Source organism: Terrapene carolina, unplaced genomic scaffold, assembly GCF_002925995.2.
Source record: "Terrapene carolina triunguis isolate 2854851 unplaced genomic scaffold, T_m_triunguis-2.0 Scaffold250, whole genome shotgun sequence".
In the NCBI taxonomy this organism is placed as follows: Eukaryota; Metazoa; Chordata; order Testudines; family Emydidae; genus Terrapene; species Terrapene triunguis.
Window position 1 is genome coordinate 83,211 of NW_020664601.1, and position 11,138 is coordinate 94,348.

The following is an 11,138-nucleotide window of genomic DNA, read 5'->3' on the forward strand; positions in this document are numbered from 1 at the left end:
TTTAATGTTTGTGTGGTGGTGCTAGGGTCCACACTGAAATGTGTGAGCTTGTCCTGCCTCGTGCCTAGTATTCTACTGTATACAATGCTAGCTATGGGGCTGGGTTCCTCACTCCCACTTGGTTTCTTCTTAGCGATAATTTCTCCTTATTGCTTCAGATTGCCAGAGTTAGGATTGGGGCTGTCCCAGTTCCCTGCGTGACTCTCCTCGGGATTGTGATTTACCAGCAGATGCTTTGAAATCACATTTAGGTGTCAGGCTCCCATCCTGCATTAGCTGCATGAACAGATCCAGGCAATAATGTCCTTTGCATCAGCTGAGCTCAGTTCACCTGGCTTTAAATGTTCCCTCTTTTTCCTTTCACTGGTGTCTTGGCCTTGCTTCACTAATGCTGTGCCCTGTAATGGTGACCTGTCTAAGGTACTATATTTTCTCTAGCCTCCATTCCCTCAGGGTGGGTCCTACTGGAAGAGTCATGTGTGAGGGCCCTGAGAACTAGTGTTGAGAAGATGCCAATATAGCTATTGGAAACAGAGTGCTAGAGCTTTTAAAGGGGCCTCTGCTTTGTGGATGCATTTTATTATATATATTTATATATTTGGGGGGGGGAGGAGAAGGGTGCACATGTTGGAAATTGTAGATGCAAGATGTTCAGCTTCCTTTGTGACTCTGCAAATGGGAGAGTTAAAATGCCGAACTATTGATTTTCTGTATGCACCTCTGATTTATTGTAGAGGCAATAGGAGAGTACATGTAAACGCAGAATGCGGGCTGAGGTTCAGCTGAAAATCTGGCGCCAAGAGAGCAGCTCTGCTCTGCAACGTTGAGTGCCCTTCCAGAATGGCACTGTATTGTCCCGTACAAAAAGTGCCAAGAAATGGCTCAGGTTCACCCATCTGATCTATGGGGTGAAAGGTAGGAGAGGCAGGGCCTCGAGGGCATCTAACCCTTATTTTTCCCCCCTCACCACAGCCCTAGGATTTTATATAGGCGTCTGACTCTTCCTATTGGGACACCTCTCCTGTCGCGTGCACCTTTCCAGCCCTGGAATCCCTCCCTGGGATTTTAGCTTTGCAAAAGTTATAGTCATGTCGCTGTGCGTGTATAGAAAGCCAAGGTTACTTCCTTCTATACGCTGCTCTGAGGCCTTTTCCATGAGGTCCCCCCAACACACGTACATACTGTCTTTCGTGCCCTGGGCCGCCTTAGTCTCAGAGGGTTTCCATCAGGCCTGTAGCAGAGAGGCAGACCTTCCAGAATACCTGTAGCTGGACAGCTTCTGAAGCCTGGTCTCTGCTGTCTGGCAGTCTTCATCCATTATTGAGCCCTCTGGAATGCCTCTGAGCTGCGGAGGAGTTAATAGGCCTTCCTGCTCCCCTTGCTTCACTCCAGCAACTTATCCCTGCCACTTCCTCGGTTCAGAGCAGTGCACCACTGATGGCCCTGCCTGCTGGCATCCTGTGTGCAGTGTCCATTATTCTTCAGAAGGGAGAGGCCTCTGAGGCAGCCACGCGGGATCAGTTGTTTCTCAGTCTGTTTAGCTGTGATCAGGAGTGCTTATCAGTCATCAGTTTAATAGCTGATATATCCTCTGTTCAAGGGTCTGTATCTTGCCCTTTGCTGGACGGAATGCCTTTGAAGGATCTAATAGGCATCCTCTGTCTCTGACATCAGTGATTCATTAGGTTTTTAAATGTCAGATGTTCCAAGTAATTGAAAGAGTGCTGGACCCTCGCTAAGCAGGGTGGTAGATCGGCTTTAAAACTGAGGTGCATGTAGATACCAGGGAGAGCGGCTTAGAAATAAAAAAGGCAGGTGGAAAAGCTCAACTCAGACCCCCTGCACAATACAGCCTGCTTTTGTCTGTTTTCTTTGTTATGTGTAATCTCACTCCTCCGTATCCACATGCACTCAGCTTAACCTCTGTCTATGTGGCTCCACTGACGATTGTGTATATCAGGAATCTAATTCCTCACATGCACAGAGTCTTCTCTGATCACAGGTCCAGGTGCGGTGTTTGAAATGTCTTACTGGTTCTGAAAGTATGTAGGGCTAGCCTGCCAACGAAGCTCCTTTGCACTGGTCTTTCCCACATGATGTTAGCGGCTGAGGTGTCATGAACCACTAGTTAGGTGCATGTCTGATGCCAACTTTCCTCTGCTGTTGTAAAACATTCATTTCTAATCCTGATAGTTAGTGAGACCTCAGATCCTTTAAACGAGGTCAGTCTACACTGACCCCATTGGTCCGGCAGGGCATTGGCTCTTGAGTGACTATAGAAAGCCTTGCACCCTGAACTGGTGTAACTTTCACTCCCAGTGTTTCTATTAGTGGGCCTGGGCAAATATTTCACTGAATTCTGGGTCAGAGCAGGTGGATTTCCCCAAATCTGGGCCCATGGCTTATTTTCTGGCATCTGTCTGGAAAAGTGGGGCATGTTTCTGCTTATCTGGCAAAGGCTTTACCTCACTCAGCCCCTTTCTGGTTTCTGAATGAATCCCAAACCACCTGAAGCCACAGCTCAGTGGGGAGTGTTGTATCGCTCAGCAGTGCCACCTGCTGGCTGGTCAGGAGCAACAAGAACCAAACCCGGATGGGAGCTCTGCTCGACCTTCTGGGCTGGAGGACAGAAGTGATGAGCACTCAGTGCACAGAGAAGGCAAAGAGGAAAGGCACAGATTCTAGTCCTACCTCCTCCCATCTACTGGTGGGTTCTATATTTCATGACTAGGTTTCCCCAAGTCTACGACAAGAGGTCACACAAGGGGGGCAGCGTCGGACAGCAGCTATGTATAATGTTTATTATTTGTATTACAGTAGCATCTAGAGGCCTTAGCAGAGATCAGGGCCGCATTGTTCTAGGTGCTGCACATACACACGTATGGGGCAAGACAGTCTAAACAGACAAGAGGGACAAAGAGTAGGAAGCGGGGATGATAATCCTTCCTAGTTGTGCCTCAGTTCCCCATCTGTCAGAGAGATTAAATGACTCGGCCAGGGTCATACAAGGAGTCTGTGGCAGAGCAGGGTATTGAATCCAGATCTCCAAAATCCCACTCTGGGCCTCACCCACAAAGCCAGCCTTCCTCTGTGGAGCTGGAAGGATCCCAGTACTGTACTGCAGGAAGTGGTCACAATAAGACTGCTGAAAATGCCTTAAACTATCCCCCTCGTTCTTTCTTAGTGGCTAGAGCATGGTAACGTGCCTTGTGTGTGGGACCTGGGCACTCTTGATTCAGTGTTTGAGCTTGGATTCTGTGCCTCCCATCTGTAAAATGAGACCAATTATACCCCCAGCAGAGCACTTTGTGTGTTAGATGGAAAGTGCCAAGTGCAATATTTGCTTGTGGGAAGCTTGGTTTATTTCAGCTCATAGCACTCCTGTTGAAGGTCGTGGTTCTTTCTTCCTCTTTCCCTTTCGATATCTTGTTGCCAATGCGTCTGTCGTTTTTTTTTTTTTTTTCTCCCCTTCCCCCCCCTCCCCCCTTGCAGTTTACCTGCCAAGCTGATCAATGGAGGGATAGCTGGGCTGATTGGAGTCACCTGTGTATTTCCCATTGACTTGGCGAAAACTCGCCTGCAGAACCAGCAAAATGGCCAGCGGATGTACACCAGCATGTAAGTACTGCCTCGCCCAAACTGGCTCAGCTGGGACCTCCTGATCTGGCTGGGTGGGATTCTCAACTTTCCCTCCCTCCAACACACACTTATGGTGACATCAGCATTTCTAGGAGTTTAACTCTCCTAAAATCAGCCATCAAAAGGAGCTGTATTTTAAAAAAAAAAATAAACTAGCCCAGGCTGAAACCCCACAGATGAAGTCCCTGCTGGGCGTATTTTTACTTGTGTGTCTTGCATTATATTAATTTTTTCACCCCTAGCAGCAGTGCATTCTGTTGCACCAGAGCTGCGAGTAAGGCTGGGGTTATGGTCAAGACATTGGCCTGTAAATCAAGAGCTGGGTTCAATTCTCTGCTCTGCTACAGACTGCCCTCGTGAAATTGCCATTTAATCTTCCCCTGCCTTGGTTTCCCAGCTGTAAAATAGGGATAACAATATCTCCTTTGCTTCATCTAGTCTCATTACAAGCTCTTTGCGACAGAGGCTGCCTGTTATTGTGTGTGTGTGTGTCGCGCCTAGCACAGTGGGGTTCTGAACGCACACAGGTGTCTTATTTGTTCAGCCTTGAAATAAACAGAGAGTGACGTTTAATCAACCAGTAACACATTTACACCTGCCACTATCTAATGCTTTGGGTGTCCGTGCCAGTCTGACTTACTGGGAAGGGGTCATGAAGCTGTGGATGGGATAGTATTGTCCCTTGTTAATACTGGCTTGTTGCACAGAGGGTTTACGGTTTTCCAAGTTCTTTCAAGATCGCTCTGAAGGTGACCCTTCTCAGTTCCTAGAGATCCACTCAGTGGAAGTTTGGGGTCTAGCTCTGCTCCTGCTGAAATCAGTGACCAAATAGCCATTGATTTCAGTGGCAGCAGGAGACAGTGCATTATTCTTAACAGGAAGCCTGGGAGGCTTTTTGGATTCAGGTCACTGTGTGTGTGGATCTTGTTTCCCCAATAACACAAGATATGACCGAGCCATGCAGTTTTTGCTTGCAAAGCCTGGGACTGGTATAAATAAGTGCATATAGGTCTGATCCAAAGTCCACTGTAGACAATGGGATTCTTTCCATTGACTTCATTAGGCCGCTCTTTATTTCCCTTCCTTGAGCAGATCTGATCACTGAAACATGTTGCGCTATTGTTTTTGGGCTCCCGTCTGGTTAACGAGCAGCTCCTCCAATTAACATTTTTCCCTTTTGAATTTGTAGATAGCAAATTTGTTTTCTGTGTACGGGGTGAACCAGTATTTCAAAGCCCCTGTGCGCCAAGGACAGGCGTGCTACTGGGGCTCTCACAATGGTGGTGTCCATGGCTAACGCTGTTCTCCTCTCTGCCTGGACTTTGGCTGACAAACTGTAAATGCAAATCGCTTGATTAGATTCCTCCCTCTCCACCTTTGAACTCCTGAGGTTTTCTCTGTGTCTCTTGTTTGCAGGTCTGACTGCCTCATTAAGACAATCCGCTCGGAAGGTTACTTCGGCATGTACAGAGGTAAGGGCTGGAGGCAGAGCAGAAGTGCAGCATCTGACTCATCCGTCCTAGCCTGAAACGCTGTTGTGACCACAGGTGAAATAAAAACAAAGCCACTTTCCTCTCTTTATGGAGTAAGGTATTAGGGGTGCCCTGAACTGGTTGAAAAACCTTGAAAAAGTCTCACCTAAAAACCGGGGGCTCAATATACAGAAACACAGGACTTGCCAGGCTGGCTAGACCCCCTGCTTCACCCAGTCCAGTACCCTGTCTGTGTCAGTGGCCAGTGCCAAATGCTTCAGCGGACGGTGCAGGGAGTTATGGGGTACTATGTCTGCAGGGAAAATTCCTCCTAATGCCCATAAACTGAGAGGTTGGTTCATGTCCAGAAACAAGTGGGTTTATATCCCTTCCTAAGCCCTTGTTTTGTTATAGTTACTATTATAACTACTGGCTAGTCTCATTGTCCATACAAGTAATACCTAGCTCTCATGTAATGCTTTCAATCAATAGGTCTCAGAGCATTTTATAAAGGAAGTGAGTATGTCCCAATCTTCTCTTGGCCTCAATAATTGGCAATGAGTTCCACAAGCAGATCATCTCTAGAGAGAACTCCATTGACAAAGGTTACCTCTTTGTTTTATACATAAAACTTGGGGATTTTCTGGCAGATTGAGACAGGTATGGCAGTTTCCTGAAGTTCCCAAATAAGGTCTTCCAAGGATAAAGTTTATGTATTATTATGGGCCTGGAGGGTATGTAGGGTGACCAGATGTCCCGATTTTATAGGGACAGTCCCGATTTTGGGGTCTCTTTCTTATGAGCTCCTATTGCCCCCCCACCCCTGTCCTGATTTTTCACACTTGCTGTCTGGTTACCTGAGGGGGGGGGGAGAGTGCAGGAGGAGAGACATGGGACCTGGGAGTTCAAAAGACCATACTGAAAATGTGCTGGATAAGTATGGACTTTTGGGACTATAAGCGTTTAGGGATTCCTCAGGAAATCCACTTGGGAGAGGTTAATGCAAATTCCCAAACTCCGGTTAGGCAAAAACCCAGCCCGGAGGAGAGAACATTGTCTGTCTGCTGATTACCTCTTACAGAAGGCCAAGAACAAAGGCCTGAGCTGTATAAAGAAATGGCTGATCTGCCCAGCTATGGTTCTGGTTCTGGATTTAAGACGGATGAACTTGTAACTGCGGGGGAAACCTAGTTTGGGGGTTTGAAGGACTAAAATCTACCAGAGCCCTAGGTTGGAGCTGGGGGTGACATCTGGTAAGCTTTTTAGCATGTGTTATAAACTGGCTATGAACAAATTCAGGCTGGAAATGAGTTTCTTTCAGAGGGGTCAGGTTGTGGAAGAGCCTCCCACTTAGGCGTTGTGGGGCCAAACCACTTACTTTGTTTTAACAGAAAGCTGGACAAATTTGGCAGTGGGATTATGTGCTGGGGTTGCTTGTGATGAGAGGGGCAAGATTCAGCGGCCTTCCAGTTTCTTATGTTCCTAAAGCTCATGATTACGGGCTTCAGCTGGTCACCTGCAGGGGTCAGGAAGGGAGTGTGTGTGTGTGTGTGTGTGTGTGTGTGTGTGTGTGTGTGTGTGGTCGGTCTCCTTCCTCTGAAGCATCAGGGATTGTCATTGCTAGAGGTGGGACACTGGACAGGGTGGGTCAGTGATCTGACATGGCACCCAGGATTCTCTCTCTCTCTCAGGTGCTAGCTGGCTGGGTGTTTTGTTTGCCCACATGCTCAGGGTCTAACTGATTGATTGCCATAGGTGGGGTCAGGAAGGAATTCCCCCCTCCCCGGGGTCAGATTGGCAGTGATCTGGAGGGGTGAGGGGAGGGTGGGGTTTCACCTTCCTCTGCAGCATGGCATGCAGGTCACTTGCTGGGATTATCTGGGTGCATCTCAATCAATTCCCTGCCATTGGACATTGGTGCACCTCAGTCCCTTTTGTTCTCCACCTGTGGCACATAATAGCTTAGTCTCCTGTGCGTGATAATACTTTGCTCTAATTCTGGTTGTGGGATTGGTGGCCTGTGATGTACAGGAACTCAGACTAGGTGATCTGGTGGTCCTGTCTGGTCTTAAACTCTATAACTGTGGTATCTAGCTGCAAGTATATGGTGCTATATAAATACCTCAAATATTTTCAGTCATCATAGTATCTATTCACTGCTACAGATAAAGAACAGGTTCTCAGATTACTTGATTAAATGAATCCTCGCTCCCTTCGTTAATGGGACTCCAGAGATCTTTGAGTTTTGCGGCTCCCGGGCATGCTATATCTTGCCAGTTCTTTGTTAGGTTACCAGGGAAACAGGAATACTGTGGTTTGATATAATGGGAACAGCGGATTGGCTGCTGAGAGCAGCCTTCTCTGGCCCAGGTTGTTGATGGGAGGAAAAGGGGGCGGCGGGGTGGATTCTGGTTACGGATTGGCTGATTTGTGGTGGTGGCTTTGGGAGCAGTGCCTGGACAGGGAGGCCGTTAACCTAACAGAATCTTAGCAAATTTGATCTTAAAGAAATATTCCAAAGCGAATGACATTCAGATCTCCAAGGGCTGGATTTCTAGGGTGCTTTGTATCCTTGGTAAATACATTGCAGCAAATGGGGTGATGTCAGAGCTAACTGGATCCAGCTCTACCAAAGTTGTGTAGTATTATTGATTATGATTTTTTTTTATCAGATGTAAAAACACGCAGAAGTCGTCGTCATCCTATCAAAACCATGCAGAAACATACAGGCCCAAACTCGCCCCCGGTTCTAGCCTGGATTTGGCCACTGCTAGGCATGCTCTAGGCCCCTGGTGGCAGAGGGTTCACTGGTTGGAAGTAGCTGCGGCTTCCCCTCTATTACAGGTTTGCATGGGAGCAATGTGGCCATGGATGGAGCATGGTCAGTGCAGCTAGGGGCTCAGCTCTGCCTCTGTTAAGGGAAGAATTCAACCTGAGTGGAAACAACTGAAAGAGGGCAAGGAGTGTCAAATAGCTTTATATTCCCCTGCACCATCTTAGAGCAATCTAGCCCCTGGTTCCAAACCCAAAATGCCCTACTAACCCCCTCCTGTGTGTGTAGGAGCAGCCAGCACAGGAGGTGGACTCCTGTTACTCCCAATCTGAGTTATATCTGAGCCAGTGATCTAGGGGTGAAAGGCTCCGTATCCTCTCCTTACCAATCCCTAAATTGTCCAGCCTGCCACATCCGGCTGTGATCAAAAGCATAGTGTTTACTGCTGGTATCTCTCAGTCCCTGGCTGAGAGGCAGGGTCCTATGTAGGAGAAAAACAGGAGCTGCATGTTGACAAGGAGCTCTGACAGATGGCTTTGTTGACTTGAACAATGCTTCAGTCCAGTTCTACCAACAGGACAAATATCATTACGGAAGTGTCTGGGCTGCATTCCTGCTGCAGTTGTTTCCTGGGTGACTTTGGGCAAGTCACCGGGGCCTGGCCTGCATCTAAAACATAGGTTGACCTAGCTACATCATTCAGGGCTGTGAAAAATGTCACACCCTGTGTGACGCAGGTTGACCTGTCCCCTAGTGCAGATGCAGCTGGTTCGACGGAAGAATTCTTCCTTCTGCTACTGCCTCTCGGACGGGCGGATTAACTATAGTGATGGAAAAACCACTTCTGCAAGAGGCATCTACACTACAGCGGCACAGCTGTACTGCCGCTGCTGTGATGTATGTACCCTAAGTGTCTCTGTGCTTCTGTTCCCCATCTGTAATACAGGGGTAATAGCACTGCACTCTACCACACAGGGGCACTGGGAGGATAAGTGCATTGAAGATTGTGACATATGGGGGGGGCATAAAAGTACCGAAGATAGCTAGAGAGGTAAGAGGAGCCTTTATTAGCAGAGCAGTTTCCATGTGATCTATCACAGGTCAGATGTGCTCTGTGCACTTCTCTGACCCAGAAGTAACTGTGTAACCTGTTACAAGGAGAACCCAACATTTTGTTAAGGGGTCCAATGGGCTGATCCAACCCTATTGATTTTGTTTGTTACACATGTCCTTCACTCTAACAAAAAGGAAGATAGAGTGAGTGTGAGCAAGTGGAATCCTAACACGTGGCCGCCTTTGGGTCCCAATAGAATTCCTGGCAGCCAGTCCGATTAGCCCGTGATTGCCAAGGGACTAACAGAGCAAAGCTGCGCCTCCCAGCTGCTCTGTTCCTGAGTCACTTTGGACTTTGAGCACGATGCTGTCGCTGTGCCAAGCTGTCTCCAAATTGCAGCATGACAATAGTGCTTCAGTCCTCCGCACACAAACTGGACAGCCTTCTGGGACTCCTGCTAAGAATACCCTCCACGTTGTCCCCGGGCTCACACGATACCTGCCAAAACTATTCCGGGCTGCTGAGGTCATGTCCAAAAAACTTTGCCTTAACGTATGCTATTTATATTCTTGGTGGCTATTTTTATATTGCTCACCCTCTGCCCTCTCCTTTCCCAAGGAGAATGAGGCAGAGGTGTGCATGTATGGCAACACCCCAGTCTCCTCTGACCTCCCTGGTCACCCAGCTGCACATAATGTATTGGTTCTGCAGTACCAAGCTGGTTTGAGTTTATTTTTTACCCTTAATTGTCCTTGCTGGAAGGTCTCCAGATGTTCCACTTCATCCAAGATCTCTCACCTTGTTGCATTCACATCACATCTGCATGCAACAGAATCGGACTTCCCAAAATCTGAAACCCTGCAAGCTGAATCCAAAGCAAGGCCGCTCCAGTATAACATGTCTACCCAAATAACACTGCTGGTGTGAAAGCTGAGCTGGATTTACATACCTCTTGTTAAGTTCTGTTTCTTTCTGGTCATAAAAGATCAGGTATGTAACTACTGAGTCACGGTCATGTGGGCGTTAAGACTGTTGTCGGAATCTCAGCTGTTCAGAGGTTTACAGTATTAATTTTTAACTCTGGCAGTTCACGGGCGCTCAGACTGAAATACCCATCGTTCCAATTACCATCGTGCTTTCTTGTGTGTCACTTCACTTGGGATTTGATTTTAATGGCCACTGTCTCTTTTTCTAGCTCTGGAAACCACTGCTTTGTACAATTGTGCCTAATGACCTGAGAGGGCTAGATACTCTTAGGACTAATACAAACATTTTTCAGGACCAGTATATTTCTAAGCCTTGATCCTGGATCAGTGATATTTTTTTTTTTTATTAAAAACAAAAAAAACCAAAAGGGCAATTCGACTTTTGGAGCACTTTGCAGGTTGCTGCTAGGACACAGGATTTTATGATAAAATATATTTTATAACGATGCCTGGAGGATTTTGTAAACGGAAGGCCCACATAAGATGTATTAGGGCTAAAAAAGGGTCAGGCAGTTACTCTTGATTGCATGCTGAAGTTTATAGGATTTCCCACCTCTTTTAAAACCTCTGTTTTATGGTAGCAGTTTATCCTGCCTCCCAATCCTTTACTGTCAAGTTTTTTCCACAGTATACCATGAACTAATCCCTAGAGTGGCTTGTCTGTGTACCACTGCATGGATGTGCTGGCATGGTATGAGTTGTGCATAGCAATGCAGTGTGGTTGCTCAAAGGTGAGCTTGGAAAGAACGGGTCACACAGACCCGGGTTTGCTATGCAGTGCAGGCATACCCTTAGAGATTCTTTTGCTTTATTTATAGTCCCTGGAGAGCTCCGACAAGTGAACTTGGGTTAGAAAAAACATCTGTGTATTCTGGATCTGCAAAATATTTTTGGGGGGATGGCATATTTGGGTACTGTAGAGGTTGCTGCAGTCCTCCATTTCTTCCTCCTGTGGTGATTTGGAAGCTCTTGTGGATTACTGAGGACAAGGATTATCTATATTCTCTTAAGCAGCTTTGCTGAAAATGTCAAAGGGATTTCTGCTAAACCAGGTCTATTAATTTTTACATGTAGTCGGGGTTTTCTTCCAATTGATTTGAGATTGGGAGATCATATTGATCTGAAACGCCCTCATTAGTTTGAGGGCTTCCATGTTTGTCAGCGCTCTCCCATTTCCCACCTTCTGGTGTCATTCGTTTCCCCCCTCCCCCCCC

At 47.2% G+C, this 11,138-nt stretch overlaps 1 protein-coding gene across 1 annotated transcript in view; it reads left to right on the forward strand.

The window, feature by feature from the left end:
• Positions 1-11,138, forward strand: part of SLC25A22 (solute carrier family 25 member 22) — a 47,431-nt gene that overhangs the window by 10,158 nt on the left and 26,135 nt on the right. The window contains exons 3-4 of the mRNA XM_026657623.2: positions 3,493-3,618; positions 5,056-5,124. Of these exons, the coding sequence (XP_026513408.1) occupies positions 3,493-3,618; positions 5,056-5,124 (195 nt within the window). The remainder of the gene's footprint in view (positions 1-3,492; positions 3,619-5,055; positions 5,125-11,138) is intronic.